This window comes from Dipodomys merriami, unplaced genomic scaffold (assembly GCF_024711535.1).
Source record: "Dipodomys merriami isolate MVZ:Mamm:240054 unplaced genomic scaffold, mDipMer1.0.p SCAF_102, whole genome shotgun sequence".
NCBI lineage: Eukaryota > Metazoa > Chordata > Mammalia > Rodentia > Heteromyidae > Dipodomys > Dipodomys merriami.
In genome coordinates, this window is record NW_027202294.1 from 1,094,944 (window position 1) to 1,112,625 (window position 17,682).

Consider the following 17,682-nt stretch of genomic DNA (forward strand, 5'->3'; position numbering starts at 1 on the left):
TGAAAGCCCAAGGGCTTTTTTTTTTTTTTTTTTTTTTTTTTTTTTGCCATCAGCAAGTCTCCAGGACAAATGCATCTAGTGCTAAGGATAACACATAAACTCAGCTTCTTAAAGCAAATTATCTGGGTCCCGGGCCTGGGGGGGAACCCAGCAGTGTATATCAAAGGTCCCAGACATCCTTAGAAGTGGCAAGGCAGAGGTTTAGGCCTAGGGCTCCTCAGAAGGTGCTAGGTGGATTCAGGTACACGGTGAGCAAAGACCTTCCTGGAAGATGAGAAATGTCTTTCGAGACTGCCAGCCCTTCCCTGTCCTACAGTTCTGACTGGGCACCTGGTCTTTGGTAAACTACAAAACCTAGCTTACTCCGTGGATGCAAAAAGTCAGCAGCAGCCCCCCCCCTCCGCACCGCCCCCCCCCCAAGAGCAAGCTCCCAGCTTCCTCGCCCTTCATCCTGGGTGCTGGAAAGCCTTCTATTAGAAATGCAACTAGTGCTGGAGGCCTGTCTCTCCCGCCCTGAACAGATGAAATGACTCCTTCGAGAGGCTCAGCGGGAGGACCTGGGCTTCCCTTTCCACACCACTATCCACTCGAAATGCCCCCTCTTTCTTCCTCTCCTCCTGCTGCCTTGGCCACCACGGTCCAGGGGACTCTCCAGTGACGTTCTCCGTGCTAGCCGGGGGAAACTGCGCAGACCCCCCCAGATCTTGGCCATCTCCACCCGCAGCTCCCACGGCAGCCCACCTCCACCGCCAGGTGTGCCTCTCCCGACTCGCAATGCACCCAACAAGTGGCACCTACGGGTCCTCCCCACACCTCGCCACCTTTCCTTACCCCTAGCTGCGCCCCCCACCCGCGTCGTCCTCCAGCTGCGCCCGGCCAGCCAAGCCTACCTTTGAGGTTCTGAGAGTGAGCCCGGGGCGCCCGGCTGGGATTTCCTCGAGGCAGAGAAGGGATGCTGGAGAAGTTGTTCCCCATGATCGCGCCTCCGGGGTTCAGCCGCGGCGCGGGGCAGGCGAGGCCCGGCAGAAGCCCAGGAAAGGTGTTTAAGTGAGTGCGCGCCCGGGCGCGCGCCGCCGGGGGAGGGCCCTGGCGGGGCTGCGGTCGGGGGCGAGCGGGCCGCGCGTCTCCTCCGGCTCGCGGGGCTTCGCGGTGCTCGGCGGGTCCTGCCCGGCGTGGTGTCCTGGCATGGACCGGCTACCGGGCTCCCATGCCCCGCGGCGGGGGCGGGGGCCGCGGGCTGGCGGCGCCCCGGGCTCCCCGCTTCCTCCCGCTGGCGCTGGGGTTCGTGCTGGTGACGGACGGCGCGGCGGCTCCAGCGCGTTCCCCCCGGGCCATAGAGTCGAGACTCGGCGCGTGCGTTCAGCGGCTCCGCCGGCTCGGCCCGCCCGGCGGCTCAGCGAGCTGCTCGGTCCCCGCCCGCGGGGACAGTCGCGGCAGCGATGTGCGTGGCGCCCTCCTGCCGGCAGGTGCGCATGGAGCGGGGCGCGGGGCGTGCGGGGCGCTCCCGAGGTGGTGGTCTCCCCCGGCCGCCGCGCTCCCGCGTCCGCCCGCGCCGCCCGCGCCCCCGCCCCGGCAGTCGCCAGGACTCCCTGGCCCCGGTTGTTATGGTGACAACAGCGCCGCTGAATGAGCGTCTTGGTGACACGCGCGCGCGCGCGCTCTGCCAGATGTGGCCCAGGAGCGCGCGGCGGTCCTGGTGGCCGCGGGGGGGGGCGCGCGGGGGGGAGGCCGGCGGGACAAGGCGCAGGTTGGGGTTCCACAGGTCAGGCTTTGTTCCGTTCAACCACAAAACTAAAAGTCCGTGGAGCTTTCCTAGCACCAGGTACCTGGCCCGGGGAGAACGCTACAGAGTGGGTGGTTAACAAAGAAACCGAGATAGAGACACCCCCCACCCCCACCCCCAGCTCTCGGCTAAAGAAGCACTGGGCACGGGCTCAGAAAGGACCCCCAGGCAGACCCATACCTGATAGCAGGGGGTCCTTGGATGTACAAGACCAGAACCCTAAGACTGGTTCCAGCCTTTCTGCTCCTACAGATCACCTCTGGCTCTCAGAACTGACCTCCAACTCTGATCGAGTCTATGAAGACATGGACAGACAATGGGCATCTCATCCCTATTCTAGAAGGCTCTTCCCCGCAAGTCTCCTTGTAATGGCTCCTCATCAGTCAGACCCAGTTCAGATTCTGATCTTCCCTGACCATCCTAACAAAGGAATGCGCACCTTGTTAGGTCTCAGGCACTTCAATGTGATCATTCGCGTTTCTTCATCGTTTTTGCGCACATTTGTGTAGAAGTAGCCTTTGCCACTTGTTAGGCTCTGTCTCCCACACTACAGCATAAACTTGAAGAGGGGAGATGACAGGCCATAATATCCCCAGCCCTGGGAAAGGCCTATGACAGATTTTCTATAGCTATTTGTAGAATGGATGGATCTTCCTGCCTGCCTGCCGCAGAGAATAAAGCCCTCTGAATCACACTTCAGTCCTCTCCTGTGCCATCCCCATTCCAGACATCACATCCTTAAATGCTAGAGACCCCAGACAAACAAGCTAAGAATATCTGTGACAGGTGGTACTCTGGAGTCTACAGGGAAAAACAGCCCCCAACCCAAGGCTGACAGCTTCTGTCCAGGATCCCATGCTGGCCAGCTGCAGAATAATTGGGAACTGCTGTCTAATTTCGGGACAGTCTCTACCGAAGGCTAGAGTGACTCATGCATCAGAAATCTCTATGGCAACACCCCCATTTGCACATATACCTCAACATTCTACAAGTGTACCTACTATGTGGTTTGCACACGTGTCTATCCAAGCACACTCACATAGTGTTCTATCACCTTAAATCTGTGGGAATGAAGTCACCAGGAACAACTGTTGGGATAAGGCCTTTTACGAGTGAGGATAAATACAAGGGCTCTGTATAGAGGAAACTAATTCCCTTTGAGTGTGTGTGAAGTATGAGCTCCTTGCTGAGATTTGCAGGCAGTGGCTGGGAGGAGGCTGAAGGCACTTCTGAAAGCAGTCCTATCTCTCCCTCCTCCCAGGAGGAGGAGGCTCTGGGGCCTGGGAGAGGGGGTAGATGTAAGGCCCCCTCTCCCATAGCCTAAACCTGGGCAATGGGAAAAGTGACAAGAGATGAAGGTCAAAAATAAGGAAGTGAGGACCGGAGATGGAGGTTCACCTGAGTCTAGACCCAGCTCAGGAAAGTCTGGCCCCAGGATGCCCAAAGGAAGGTGAGAGGTGTGAACAAAGGCAGGAGGGCAGGACTGAAACTTTGACGTGAGCAGCTTGATGAGGTCATGGGAGACAGACTGGGCTAAGCTTGCTGACACAAGAAAACCACCACTACCACTTTGTAGAAAACTGAAGGGGCCTCTCCCAGGGCCATGCAGGTGCCACCCTGCATGGACACAAGCTTGAATGGAGACCTCCTTAGTGTCATATCCTACATTCCTCTTAGCTTCCCTCTGGTCCTTAGTTGTGTGTGCTTGTGTGTTTGTGTGTGTGTGTTGTTGTTGTTTTGTTTGCCAGTACTGGAGCTTGAATTCAGGGCCTCACACTGCTGCTTGGCTTACAGCTTTGGCTCTACCACTTGGGCTGCACCTCCATTTCTGGCTTTTTAATGATTAATTAGATAAGAGTCTCACAGATTTGTCTCACCAGGCTGGCTTTGAATTGCAACCTCAGATCTCAGCCTCCTGAGTAGCTAGAATGATAGGCATGAGCCACTGCACCCAGCACCCAGGTCCTTTTGAGGAGCTATTACCTAGGGGGAGAGTATGTTAAGGGTCAACTGGGTGCAGGTCTGAGGCCAGGCAGACAACTAAGGCATGGGACCCCATGAAGCTAAGTGTAGTCCCGTGTCCCAGAAACCCTTCTGTTTAGGACTGTAGTTAGATTTAGCCCAAAGGATCAAAACCACCAGCATCCTCAGAGCCCTGGGCCTTCAAGACATTTTCTACCAAAGCAGCTGCCAAAGAACAGGGAGATAGCCCAGGCCCATCCTGGAAGGGAAGATGGAGAAAGAAGCTACGAGGAGACAGGAGCTCAATGAAGTCAGTTTGGGTGGCTTTAGAAGTGAGGATACCCACACAGTGGTGCTCCAGGACTGCGCACCTCCTCCTGGCAGCACCCAGCAGATTGGGGAGTTAGGACCCAGGAAGCAGGCTCCAGAGCATGCATGCCTGCCTGCGTGCGTGCGTGCGTGTGTGTGTGTGCGTGCACATGTGTGCATGGTACTTACAACATGCCAATTCATAGGATAGGAAACATCCAGGCAGGCACCTAAGACGGAACTGGGATCCCTTCAAGGGCAGCTCTGAACCCCATCTTCCTTCTGGCTGTTTTCTTCTTTCTCTTTTCCACTCTCCCTTCTTCTCTCCCTCAGTCTCTGCTCCTCCCTCCCACTCCGCTTCCTCTCTCCATGTCTCCCACCAATCTACGTTCAACTCTTCAAGTCCTTTCTTGGTCAGGTTGATGAAATCTATTTGAGCAGGGCCCAGTTTCTTGCAGTTTCTTACTTTCTTGAGCCTGTGGATGCTGAGCCTAGAGCTGGCCCCAGGGTGTCATGTAAGTTCAAGCCGAGGCCCCCTGAACTTGGGACCATCACATCGTCTCGTGCCCCAGGTTCTCTCCAACTCACCAACCCCTCATTGAGCACTGTGTGCCTGGCATTGCACAAGGTAGAGCACCATGCACCACGGGAGAGCCCACACTTCTGTGGGCTCTGCTCCCTGCTTCTCAGGCCTACGCTCAGGACTGAATGCATAGTAGTTGCACTAAAATTTTTAACTCTAGCATGCCTCCTAATACGTGTACATTCACATGATAATCTCCAAGGACTATTATGTTCATACTGCATATCTTATGAAATATATACTGAATAGACAAGGAGACTCAAAAGCAGATCCTCTTGGCCTCCTTGTGGGCTGCACACTCTCCAGACATAATTCTTTTATTTATTTCTGTGTGTGTTTGAATTTGGGGCCTCATGCTCCCCTTGGCTCTTCAGTCAAGGTTTCTGCTCTATCACGTGAGCCACTTCTGGATGTGTGATTCATTCTGATTATTAGAAATAGTCCTCAGGGCTAGGAATGTGGCTTACTAGTAGAGTGCTTGCCTAGCATGCATGAAGCCCTGGGTTTGAGTCCTCAGTACCACATAAAAACAGAAAAGGCCAGAAGTGGCACTGTGGCTCAAGTGGTAGTGCTAGACTTGAGCAAAAAAAAACAAAACAAAACAACAACAACAACAAAACTCAGGGACAGTGCCCAGGCCCTGAGTTCAAGTTAAGTACTGGAAAAAAAAAAAAGTCTCTCTTGAAGTACAAGTTGTCATGTCGAAAACAAACTTTACAACTTTGGTGCGGGGGGGGGGGGGGGGGGGGAGGGGGGAGGGGAGGAGGGGGGATGGGGGGCAGGGGGAGGCTGGGAAGGGATGTGAAGGGTAAACAAAGGAGGAGGCTGCAATGCTTGATAAGAAATGTACTCATTATCTTGCCCATGTAATTGTAACCCCTCTGTACAGTATGTTCACAAAAAATTAAAATTAAAATTAAAAAATTTTTTTAAAAAAAGTCTCTCAGACTTGTCTGCTCAAGCCAGTTTCTAACTGAGATCCTCAAATCTTAGCCTCCAGAATACTCCAGAATAGCTAGGATTACAGGCATGAACCAAGAAGGCCTGGCTTGCAAACATAATTCTTGTGGCTGTACTGGAACTTGAACTCAGGGCCTTGTGCTCATCCTTGGGTTTTTCACTCAAAGCCACTTGCGCTATGCCTCCACTTCTCAGACATAATTCTTTTTTTTTTTTTTTTTTTCCTGTCGGTCATGGACAACATGGGTCTTGGCCTGGGCACTGTCCCTGAACTCTTCAGCTCAAGGCTAGCACTCTACCACTTGAACCACAGTACCACTTCCAGATTTTTCTGCTTATGTGGTGCTGAGGAATTGAACCCAGGGCCTCATACATGCAAGGCAAGCGCTCTACCACTGAGACATAATTCTTACACTTCAATGTGCATTAGAATCATCTACAGAAGCCTAAACAGAGGAGAGAAGGGCAGATGATGCAGGTTCCCAGGCCTACCTCCGAGAGGCACTAGCTCAACAATGTCTATTCGAAGTCAGGTTTTTCTTTCTAGTGCTGGGGATCAGACCCAGAGCTTTTCCCATGTATGCAAGCATTTTACTACCAAGCTTCATCTATCTCCAGTCCTTAGTTTTTATTTCGATTTTTAAATTATAGTACTACTCAATTGTTTTTTAAAGCTCTTTGAATATATTACCAACGTTATACTTCCTATTTATCTTTTTTTTTTTTTTGGTCGGTCATAGGGCTTGAACTCTGGGCTTGGGCACTATCCCTCAGCTCTTCAACTCAAGGCAAGTGCTCTACCACTTGAGCCACAGAGCCACTTCTGGTTTTCTAGTGGTTTATTAGAGATAAGAGTCTCACGGACTTTCCTGACTGTGCTGGCTTTGAACCATGATCCTCAGATCTCAGCCTCCAGAGTAGCTAGGATTACAGGAGTGAGCCACTGGCGCCCAGCCTTATTTATCTTTTAATTAAATTTTCTTTAACCAAACACAGAAAACTTGATAAAGATGTTAAATCCTAAAATTATTGAGGCTCTTTTCCCCTAAAAAAAAAAAAAAAACAACTTTTATGGCTGGGTGCCTGTGGCTTTTGCCTGTAATCCTAGCTACCCAGGAGGCTGAGATCTGAGGATCATGGTGCAAAGCTAGTCCCAGCAGGAAAGTCCATGAGACTCTTATCTCCAATTAACCACCAGAAAAACCAGGAATAGCACTGTGGCTCAAGTGGTAGAGCGCTCACCTTGAGCTGAATTGCTGAGGGACAGCACCCAGGCCCAGAGTTCAAGCCCCACGACTCACACACACACACACACACACACACACACACACACACACACACACACACAACTTTTACAGTAGGGCAAGAAATGACTATATAGTAAGGGAGACTCCAGCCTCTCCTCTGCTCCAGGGTCTAAACTAGGAAAGGTCATTTGAAAACATCCCTACTCCATAGGACACATGATTGAGCCTCTGTCAACTCCATTTCCAAACAGAAATCTCCATATAAACAGAGATAGTCTACCTTAAATTATGTGATGCCGATTGTTTTCCAAAAGTCTATGGCAAAGATCCCTTGTTTTGAGACAGGATCTGATTATGTAGCCCAGCCTGGCTAGAATCCTCCTGCCTCAGACTCCAAAGTGCTGGGATTATAGGACTGCACCACTATACCCAGCAATGTAGGTCACGTCTTGATCTCACCTTGGGAATCACACCTGCTCCATATGGCTATGTGTTCTTGTGGAGAGGATACGGTTTAAGAAGGCCTGCAGTCTCTTCCAGAGCAGGCTGGACACCATATGGGGAATCAGGCCAGTGCAGGCTACCATCTCAGCTGGGCTAGCCACCAGGCAAGGAAGAGCCGGAGATGATTCGCATTGAAGAGAACCCCAGCCTCTCCTCTGCTCTATATACAAACTTGCATTCTGGGAGATGGATCCAGGAGTAATCGTAAAACATTCATAGACCCCCAGACTCTTATCTTAGGGGCTCAATTCCATTTGGTGAAATGTTCTAAAATATATGACCTCCCACATAAAATATCATTTTCTTGCCTTACACATTTTTTAAAAGGAGCTTTACAAATTTGGCTTTTGTCATCCTTGGCCTACAAGCAGTTCATTGAATGCATAATTGGTTTTATTTCTAAGCAGTCACACAAGTGTTGGATTTCTTGCCAAGCATGAAAAACCTAGTCTTAAAATATAATGAAATCCTTCTGAATGCTCCATTTAATGATTAATGAAGTCCATACACAGTCACGTTTTTATAGGCAAACAAGTGAATAGGTCTTAATTTGGGTTTTGAAGTTTTCCTTTTATAATTTGAAGCCAACAATATTGGTTTTTTCTAGTTACAAGAGATTCTTTAAAAACTCCTAATCCAGGGCTGGGCATGTGGCTTAGTGGTAGAATTCTTGCCTTGCATACATGAAGCCCTGGATTGGATTCCTCAGTAGCACATAAGCAGAAAAAGCTGGAAGTGGCACTGTGGCTAGAGTGGTAGAGTGCTAGCCTTAAGCAAAAAGAAGCTCATGGGGCTGGGAAGGTGGCTCAGTGGTAGAGCACTTGCCTTGCATGCTCAAGGTCCTGGGTTCGATTCCTCAGCACCACATAAGAAAAAAGCCGGAAGTGGTACTGTGGCTCAAGTGGTAGAGTGCTAGCCTTGAGCTGAAGAGCTGAGGGACAGCGCCCAGGCCCTGAGTTCAAGCCCCAGGACTGGAAAAACAAAACAACACAACAACAAACAAAAAACTCCTAATCCAGCTGGGTGCCATCGCTCATGCCTGTAGTCCTAGCTACTCAGAAGGCTAAGATCTAAGGATCGCAATTCAAAGCTAGCCCAGGCAAGAAAGTCCATTAGACTCTTGTTTCTAATAAACTACTCACAAAAAGCCAGAAGTGGCACCTGTGGCTCAAATGGTAGAACACTAACCCGAGCCAAAGAAGCTCAGGGACAGCACCCATGCCCAAAGTTCAAGCCCCAGGACCAGGGAAAGAAAAAAAAAAAAAGTTCCTAATTCAAGTCTCTTCGCTTCCTGTCTTTTCTTCAGTATCAGTTTAGCCAGTGGTTTGCCAATTTGTAGCTTTTTTATGTGCAGGGTTTTTTTTTGTCTCTATTTCATTGGTTTCTGCCTTAATCTTTACTATTTCTCTGGTTAGTTGTTTGGGGTTTGGTATGCTCCTGTTTTTCTAACAGCTTTAGTTGCATCATGAGGTTATTTACTTATGCAGTTTCTGTTTTCTTTATGCACACAGTTAGAGTCATGAACTTTCCTGTTAACCCTCCCTGCTTTTACAGTATCCCAGGGGTTCCAGTATGCTGTGTGTTCATTTTCGTTGAATTGTACAAAATTTCTGATTTCCTCCTGTATTTCTTCAGTAGCCCACATGTTGCTCAGCAGTGTGTGGTTCAGTGTCCATTGAGTGTTTTCTGCAGTATGTTTTGTTATTGAGAACTAGTTTGATTCCATTGTGATAAGATAGGAGGCAAGGAGTTATCTCAATCCTTTTATATTTGTCCAGACTTGTTGCATGTTCTAAGATATGGTCCATTTTAGAGAACATTCCATGGGCTGATGAGAAGAAAGTGAATTGTGTGGTTGTTGGGTGATATACTCTGTATGTTTATCAAGGTATTTGGGTTATGGTATCATTTAGTGAGAATGGAGTGTTCAAGTCTCCTAATATTATTGTATTGGGTTCTAACATGTTCTATAAAGCTGAGTGTTTGTTTAATGTATTTAGGAGCTCCATTGTTTGGTGTATAAGTATTAATCACTATGATTTCCTTTTTGTAGATCATTCCCTTTATTCATAGGTAATGACCTTCCTTGTCTCTTTGTACTGATTTTAATGAGAAGTCTATTTTGTCAGATATCAGTATGGCTACTCCAGCCTTTTTGCAGGATACATTTTCATGAAAGACTTTTTCCATCCCTTCACTGAGAATTTCTGCTTATCTTTGATTGTGAGATGGTTGGATCTTGTCTTTGATCCAGTCTGCTGCTCTATATCTTTTGGTTGTGGAGTTGAGCCTGTTGATGTTTAATATTACTATGAACAGATATATCATGTTTCCTGCCATTTTGTTGTTTTCCTATAATGTGCATCTTTCCTCTTCTTGTGTTTACTAAACTAGTCTTCTAGTGACTTTTATTCAATGCTGTCTTGTGTTTACTAAACTAGTCTTCTAGTGACTTTTATTCAATGCTGACTCCCTAGGTGCAGATGTGGCTCTCTGGATGACAGCCGGGGAGCCCCCAGCTGCTTAGAAACATAAAACAGATTTAAGAGAATGCCACCAAAAACAGGTTAAAATCATCTGGCCTCTTGTTTCACTCCTGGAGGCTTTTAATGGCTTTTACCTAGCAGGAAAGCTTTTCCCAGAGGGTTACAAAGACTCATAAAGGTAAAGCACAATAAATACGACTACATAAAAAATGTAAAACTCAGCCAGGCACCAGTGGCTCACACCTGTACTCCTAGCTACTCAGGAGGCTGAGATCTGAGGATCACGGTTCAAAGCCAGCCCAGGCAGGAAAGTCTGTGAGACTCTTATCTCCAATAAACCACTAGAAAACCGGAAGTGGCGCTGTGGCTCAAGCGATAGAGTGCTCACCTTGAGCTGAAGAGCACAAGGACAGCGACCAAGCCCAGAGTTCAAGCCCCACGACCGATCAAAAAAAAAAAAAGAAAGAAAGAAAAGAAAAGAAAACAGAAGTGACACTGTGGCTCAAGTGGTAGAGTGCTAGCCTTGAGCACAAAGAGGCTCAGGGACAGTGCCCAGGTCTTGAGTTCAAGCCCCACAACTGACAAAGAAGAAGGAAAAGGAGGAGGAGGAGGAGGAGGAGGAGGAGGAGGAGGAGGAGGAGGAGGAGGAGGAGGAGGAGGAGGAGGAGGAGGAGGAGGAGGAAAACTCTTTCGTGGCAGAAGTTGAAAGCCCCCTTTCCAAGAAGCTAATGGCTTAAATTACACCCATCCTCCCTACATTCAGAGTGGGGAGTGTGTGTTTCTCCAGCTGCTGCTGGAGTGTACTTTCTCCCTTCTGCCCACCTTTCTCCGAAGGGGTACCAGAGGCACACCCAAAGGCATCCCAGGAGGGTCTTTTGGCTTTGAGCAGGGATCTCAGCCCTGTGTTCCACTATCCCTCCCTCTTCCGTTCTCCCTCTTCAACTCTCTACACACCACTAGGTGGCACTTGAACGCCACGAGAATCCCCCTTGTCTGTGGCAAACTTTGAGAAGCCCTCAAACCAATCCAAACACCTTCACAGATGTGTCCAACTTGTTCTTTTCCTCTTTCAAATTTCAGAGTGACTCTAAGGAAACATGTATGTGTCTTTCTAGTTTCCACTATCTACTTGATTATAAAGAACACGTGCCATTGAGTAGGTCAGGCCTACTCTGGAAATGGCACCCACTGAAGCTACTTCTTCATCTGTGGGAGATTGAATCTCTGGTAGCCAGCTGAGGTGCCTACTGCATCTTGGTGTCTGGACCAAACCCAGCCAGGAAGGCTGGCACTTCCCCGAACTTAAGGAAAGTCACAGTTTTCTCCTCGCTCACACTGGGATGCCCCTTTTGGCTGTACCATTATCTGGTGTTGAGGTGTGTGACCAGTTTTCTGGCTCTCTGAAGATGCTCTGGAACCCTTGTGGCCTCACCACTAAAGATCAAAGACGGTGGTGGACAGCAGGGGCACTTACTTGACTGTCTGAGGCTCCATTACTCTCAGAGCCACCACCCTCCAGCCTGGCCTTTCCCTAAAACACCCCACATAGATTGACTCTGTTTATCATAGGGATTTCTGATAGACTCAATAACATGTCCCCTGGAGTAAGAAGGCATGTCTCCAAATGACCCATACAGCTGCTGTCTCCTCCTCACCTCATCAGTTTGCCAACATCTGGCCTGAGGGTCAGACAGATGGAGCACTGAGAGGGAGAGATCAAAGACAGGAAGAAGTAACAATATGTGGAAAGGGACAGAGACAGAGAGAGATACAAAGACTCAAATGCATACTAAAGGATGCAGAGAGGAACAGTGGGAGGAACAGAGAGGAAAGAGAGAAAGGAAGACAACTTGAAGGTAATCATTGCTGCTTAGCAGCAGACATGGAAGTAGGTACAGGTCAAGAAGGGGGAAGAAAGCTGGTTGCTGAGCTGGGTGCTGGTGGTACACGCTTATAATCCTAGCTACTCAGGAGGCTGAGATCTGAGGATCATGGTTCAAAGCCAGCCCAGGCAAGAACGTCTGTGAGACTCCTATCTCCAATTAATCACCAGAAAATCAGAAGTGGTGCTGTGGCTCAAGTGGTAGAGGGCTCACTTTGAGCTGAAGAGCTGAAGGACAATGCCCAAGCTCAAAGTTCAAGCCCCATGACCAAAAAAAAAAAAAAAAAAAAAGCTGGTTGCCAGTGGCTCAAGCCTCCCATAACCCTAGCTACTCAGGAGGCTGAGATCTGAAGATCATGGTTCAAAGCCAGCCTGGACAAGAAAATTGATGACTCAATTAACCGCCAAACAGCCTGAAGTGGAATTGTAGTTCAATTGGTAGAATGCTGGCCTAGAGCAAAATAAATAGATAAGAAAATAAATATAGACTAGAGGTGAAAGGGGTTGTATCAGCATCATGAGCACTATTATTCACTCTCACACTCACTGACAAAGCACAGCCTAGGTCCTCGTCCTTAATGCATCCATCTTTTTTTGGGGGGGGAGGGGGTCCGGTCATGGGACCTGAACTCTGGGCCTGGGCGCTATCCCTCAGCTCTTCAGCTCAAGGCTAGCTCTCAACCACTTGAGCTACAGCGCCACTTCCGGCTTTTTTCTTTTTGCTTATTTGGTACTGAGGAATCGAACCCAGGGCCTCAGGCATGCAAGGCAAGCGCTCTACCACTGAGCCACCTTCCCAGCCCAATGTATCCATCCTTACTGGCAGACCTGTCCTCACATACCAGAAAGATGAATGGACAGGCCAAGATAGACCTAAAGGTGTCAGGTGTAGTTAGGCCTTGAACGCCAGGCTCAGGGCACTGACGGAGGTCAATCCATACTTGAGCAGGGAATGGCATGGTGGCAGCTGGGTTCAGGCAGACCTGTGTCATTGGGTGGCCAAGCCTAGTAGGCAGGGTAGCACTGAGCTTCTAGCCCCTCCACAGCACCCCTGTCTGATTCTGCTTACTTCCCTGCCTTTGCTGATGCACTGTCCTCTACCGGAGTACTGTCTTTCCATGACCCTTCTCACAGCAAACACTGAAATGAGGTCCAGGGCTCTTCTGCACAGACATGGTACCATATGCCTTTAATACCAGCGCTTAGGAGGCTGCAGCAAGGGGGATCATGAATTGGAGGCCAGCGTGGGCTATACATCACAAGAGCCTTACTAGAGGCTTACAAAAGTATAATCAAACTTTCCAGCAGGCAAGAACAGGCGTCCTTGAACAACACATGAGAAACTCCTGGGCATTTGGACCAAAAAATATGCTTTTTCTCAGCTGGCATCTTTGCCTTATCACACACAGAATTTGCCTGTCTCTGGCTAGTAGCTCGGCCAGCTGCTTGCCTGAGTGTCCAAACACTGAAGAGAGAAATGAGCTAGGAGGCTGGAGGGATGGGCAGGGCTCATTTGCCTAGAGGTGCTTTGAACTGGGTAGGCACAGGGTAGAGCCGCTGCCCACCCACCCCCCAAGGGAGTGGCACTAAGGACAATTGTTTGCTGAAGACAGCCTAACCCTGGGGTGGACACCAGAGCCTGGACTGGTCCCAGCCTCCTCCTTGTCCCCTAAGACCAGTGGAAGAGGAGAAAGAGCCCTCTGTGGCCCCCAAGTCTCTGCCTTGCTGCAACCATGGATAGATTCCGCATGTTCTTCCAACATTTCCAGTCCAACTCCGAGTCTGTGATGAACGGCATCTGCCTGCTGCTGGCTGCGGTCACCGTGAAACTGTACTCCTCCTTCGACTTCAACTGCCCCTGCCTGGCCCGCTACAATGCCCTCTACGGCCTGGGCCTGCTCCTCACGCCCCCTCTGGCCCTCTTCCTCTGCGGCCTCCTCCTCAACCGGCAGTCGGTCGTGATGGTTGAGGAGTGGCGCCGGCCCGTGGGGCACCGGAGGAAGGACCTAGGTATCATCAGGTGCTGTCCCACGCTTCTCGGTGAACTGTGGGCACCGTCAGGGCCACCCTCACCTAGACCTGGCTGCTATTGGGTGTGCCCCTCTTTCCCAACTAGGGATCATCAGCTCAAAGATTATTGGCTTGGGGGTGGGGGAGGGAGAGAGGGTACTGGGACTTGAACTCAGGCACAGGTGCTGTTCCTTAGTTTTTTTGCTCAGGGCTGGCACTCTACCATTTGAGCCAGAGCTCCACTTCTAGTTTTCTGCTGGTTAATTGGCAATAAAAGTCTAACAGACTTTCCTGCCCAGGCTAGCTGTGATCTATGATCCTCCGATCTCAGCCTTCAGAGTAGCTAGGATTAAGCAGGAATCACCAGCACCTGGCCAGGCATCATATATTTTCATTTATTTACTTTTGGTAGTAGTGGAGATGGATTTCATGTTTTACCACTCTGCTTCGCCTCCCGCTCTATCAGATCTGTTTTTAAGGATGAGCAATATAAGACAGGAGATGTTAAATACTTTGGCAAAGCTCTCATAGCTGGAAGGTGGTAGCACCCAGATGCCAGCTCAGGCTGACTCTGCAGCTGGATGGTAGCTGCCTTTTGTGACTCCGTCCTTTCTCTGCCCCCTAGATACATGTGCTCTTCTGTGCTGCAGAGAGCAATGGTTGCACCCCTGGTCTGGATCCTGCTAGCCCTCCTTGATGGGAAATGCTTTGTGTGTGCCTTCAGTAACTCTGTGGATCCTGGGAAGTTTCTGGACTCAGCCAACATGACCTCCAGCCAGGTGCAACTCTTCCTGGCCAAGGTACCTTGCAAGGAAGATGAGCTGGTCAGAGACAGTCCTGCTCGAAAGGCTGTATCTCGCTATCTGCGGTGTCTGTCACAGGTAATTAGGGTGCTCCTGCCCTACCTTCATGCCCCCTGGGAATGGTCCATATTATTTCCCAAGTATCCTCCTGTCTGCTGGAGACATAGTCAAAGAATGGGAAAGGTAAGGGGTCCAGGGCAGGAGCAGGATAGAAGAGTGGAGAATGAGCATGGGGCCATCAGGATTGATTTACCCCAGGACAGGTAGCCAAGAATCCTCCAGACGCATCCCCAAGAGGCCGGATGAGAGCAAGGAAGCTCTGGAGATGCACTGCTGTGCCTTGCTCCATACTAATCAAAAAGAACTCAGGGCCTGGAGGCTGTCCCAGAGGTTTTTGTTTATTTGTTTTGTTTTTCTCAAGGCTGGCACTCCTACCATTTGAGCCATACCTCTACTTTCACATTTTTGCTGGTTAATTGGAGATAGTCTGCCCAGTGGGATCCTCAGATCTCAGTCTCCTGAATAGCTAGGATTACACATGTGAGCTACCAGCTCGTGGCTTTGATTTTCTGCTCATCTTGTTTGAGGGAGGGAGCCTATGTGTGAACACACACGACAGCTTTTCAAATGATGGGAATCACATCTACAAATGACAAAGACTCCCATGTCTTTATGGTTTAGCCAAGGTCAGAGAGGTGTTCTAGGCTTTCAGCTGAGCCTGGGGAAAATGATAGCTTTGGAAGGTAGAAGGGAGAGGAGTTAGCTGGGAATGGGTTTCAGCTTCAGATAACAGCTTCCAGTTTTTCTTTCTGTGGAGCTGGAACACTATTCCCCTAGCACAGTACCTTTCACATAATATAGGATGGATGGAAGCATAGATGGGAAGATGGATAGAGAAACGTGGGAGAATGGGCAAAGGATAGAATAAAATGTAAGAATAGGGGGCTGGGAAGGTGGCTCAGTGGTAGAGCGCTTGCCTTGCATGCCTGAGGCCCTGGGTTCGATTCCTCAGCACCACATAAGCAAAAAGAAAAAAGCCGGAAGTGGCACTGTGGCTCAAGTGGTAGAGCGCTAGCCATGAGCTGAAGAGCTGAGGGACAGCGCCCAGGCCCAGAGTTCAGGCCCCACGACCAGACCCAAAAAACAAAAAAAAAGTAAGAATAGCTGATGGGTGGATACCACCCAGTGACTCACACCTATAGTCCTAGCTACGCAAGAGGCTGAGATCTGAGGATTGCAATCAAAGCAGACCTGGGCAGGGCTGTGAGATTCTTTTCTCCAATTAATCACCACGAAGCTGGAAGTGAAGGTGTGGCTCAAGTGGTAGAGCACTAGCTTTCAGTGGGGGGAAAAAAAAAAACTAAGGGACAGAGCCTAGGCCCCGAGTTCAAGCCCCAATACTGGAATGAGAAAGAGAAAACGAGAGAGAAAATAAAAATTCAAGCATATGGAAGCATGAGATGAGCCAGGCACCAGTGAATCACACCTATAATTCTAGCTACTCAGAAGTCTGAGTTTTGAGGATCTCAATTTGAAGTCATCCTAAGCAAGAAAGTCCATGAGACTCTTGTCTCCAATTAACCACCAAAAAAGCTGAATATAGAGTTGTTTAACTGGCAGAGTGCTGGCCTTGAGCAAAACAAGCTCAGGGACAGCACCCAGGTCCTGAATTTAAACCCCAGAACTAATACCCAAAAAAGGTCTGGATAGGTGGATGGCTAAGAGGATGGATGGATGATGGCCAGATGAGAGGATGGCCAAATGGGAGAGATGATGGACATATAAGCAGAGGAGAGGATAGATGAATGGAGCCAAGAAAGGAAGAATGGATAGAAAGGAGTCTTGATGGAGGGAGAATATGACTGGGAGAATAGATATCTGAACAGGAAGGTAGATAGATCTGATGAAAGATGAAAGGAGAGAAGTAAAGGAAGGGACTTCAGGGTGTCTGTGTCACACTGTCTAGTATCCAAGCCTTGCCACACCCCACCTTGTACCTTGTCACCCTCCAGGCCATCGGCTGGAGTATCACCCTGTTTCTGATTGTGGTGGCCTTCCTGGCTCGCTGTCTGAGACCATGTTTCGACCAGACAGTCTTCCTGCAGCGTAGATACTGGAGCAACTACGTGGACCTAGAGCAGAAGCTCTTTGATGAGACCTGTTGTGAGCATGCGCGGGACTTCGCTCACCGCTGTGTGCTGCACTTCTTCGCCAGCATGCAGAGTGAGCTGTGGGTTCGGGGCCTGCATCGGGACCCTGCAGACCGAAGCCTGGAGCTCCCCAAGTCTTCAGAGTCCCCAGAGGACCTTGATGGAGGAAGCGGGAAGGCCCACCTGCGTGCAGTCTGCAGTCGAGAGAAGATGGACCATCTTCTAAGCACCTGGTACTCCAGCAAACCACCACTGGACCTTGTAGCATGCTCTAGGCGCTGGGGGGCTAGCCTCAACCACCGTGTCCCCATGGTGGTCCCCAGAACCAGGCTATCCCAGCACACAGATGTGTAGAGACCCTCTTGAGCTTGAACAGCCGCAATGTTCCCAAGTGAAATGGGGTCAGCCTACCCTTGTTGCCTCCTCAAATAGCTCAGTCGCTGCTTGGTTTTCGGAGTGTGGCCTGCTGTGTGGGCATCATTCCCTTTGGGCTCTAGTGAAATGCAGGCTCTGATCCAGTGCCTCCAATGCTGGGTGCCACAATCGCATTTTTTTTGGCCAGTCCTGGGGCTTGAACTCAGGGCCTGGGCACTGTCTCTGAGCCTCTTTTGCTCAAGGCTAGCACTCTAGCACTTGAGCCACAGCACCACTTCTGGCTTTTTCTGTTTATGTAGTGCTGAGGAATCAAACCCAGGGCCTCACTCATGCAAGGCAAGCACGCTACCACTGTGCCACCTTCCCAGCCCCATATAATCTCATTTCTAAGCAAACTCCTAGGTCACGCCAGTGTTTCTGGTCTATAGATCAAACCTGGACTATCAAGAGCCTGCATAGATGGACAAGAGTTCTAGGTTTTAGACATCTATGCTAAGTAATAAAAACAATAATAAGTTCCACAATGTACTGTGCTCTGTTGAAACAAGAGGAAAGATTTATGTCCTGCTGATGTAATAAAAGGAAAATGCTAGAGACACTTCCATTCATATTAGGAAGAACAGAGCAA

General features: G+C 49.6%; 2 protein-coding genes and 1 long non-coding RNA gene across 4 annotated transcripts in view; 2 read left to right on the forward strand and 1 right to left on the reverse strand.

Moving 5' to 3' along the window:
• Positions 1 to 1,609, reverse strand: part of Neurl1 (neuralized E3 ubiquitin protein ligase 1) — a 75,961-nt gene extending 74,352 nt beyond the window's left edge. The window contains exon 1 of the mRNA XM_069994111.1: positions 891 to 1,609. Within this exon, the coding sequence (XP_069850212.1) occupies positions 891 to 975 (85 nt within the window). The 5' untranslated portion in view covers positions 976 to 1,609. The remainder of the gene's footprint in view (positions 1 to 890) is intronic.
• Calhm3 (calcium homeostasis modulator 3) lies at positions 824 to 17,231 on the forward strand. 2 transcript variants are annotated; one of them, XM_069994155.1, is made up of 3 exons: positions 824 to 1,047; positions 14,352 to 14,607; positions 16,542 to 17,231. In XM_069994155.1, exons 1-3 carry the CDS (start codon positions 953 to 955, stop codon positions 17,031 to 17,033), a joined length of 843 nt encoding a protein of 280 aa, XP_069850256.1. In that variant the 5' UTR covers positions 824 to 952; the 3' UTR covers positions 17,034 to 17,231. The 2 variants fall into 2 exon arrangements, with proteins under 2 accessions (XP_069850256.1, XP_069850246.1); XM_069994145.1 differs by lacking the exon at positions 824 to 1,047 and adding an exon at positions 13,450 to 13,736.
• Positions 1,735 to 2,477, forward strand: LOC138807779 (uncharacterized). Its single transcript, XR_011366278.1, has 2 exons — positions 1,735 to 1,822; positions 2,036 to 2,477. It is a non-coding gene; the product is annotated as an uncharacterized lncRNA (long non-coding RNA).
• Positions 17,232 to 17,682: the final 451 nt, after the last annotated feature.

Coding starts and splice junctions, on each gene's coding strand:
- Calhm3 (XM_069994145.1), top strand. CDS start 13,450: ATGGATAGATTCCGCATGTTCTTCCAACATTTCCAGTCCAACTCCGAG. Junction 13,737..14,351: donor AAGGACCTAGGTATCATCAG/GTGCTGTCCCAC, acceptor TCTGCCCCCTAG/ATACATGTGCTCTTCTGTGC. Junction 14,608..16,541: donor ATCTGCGGTGTCTGTCACAG/GTAATTAGGGTG, acceptor GTCACCCTCCAG/GCCATCGGCTGGAGTATCAC.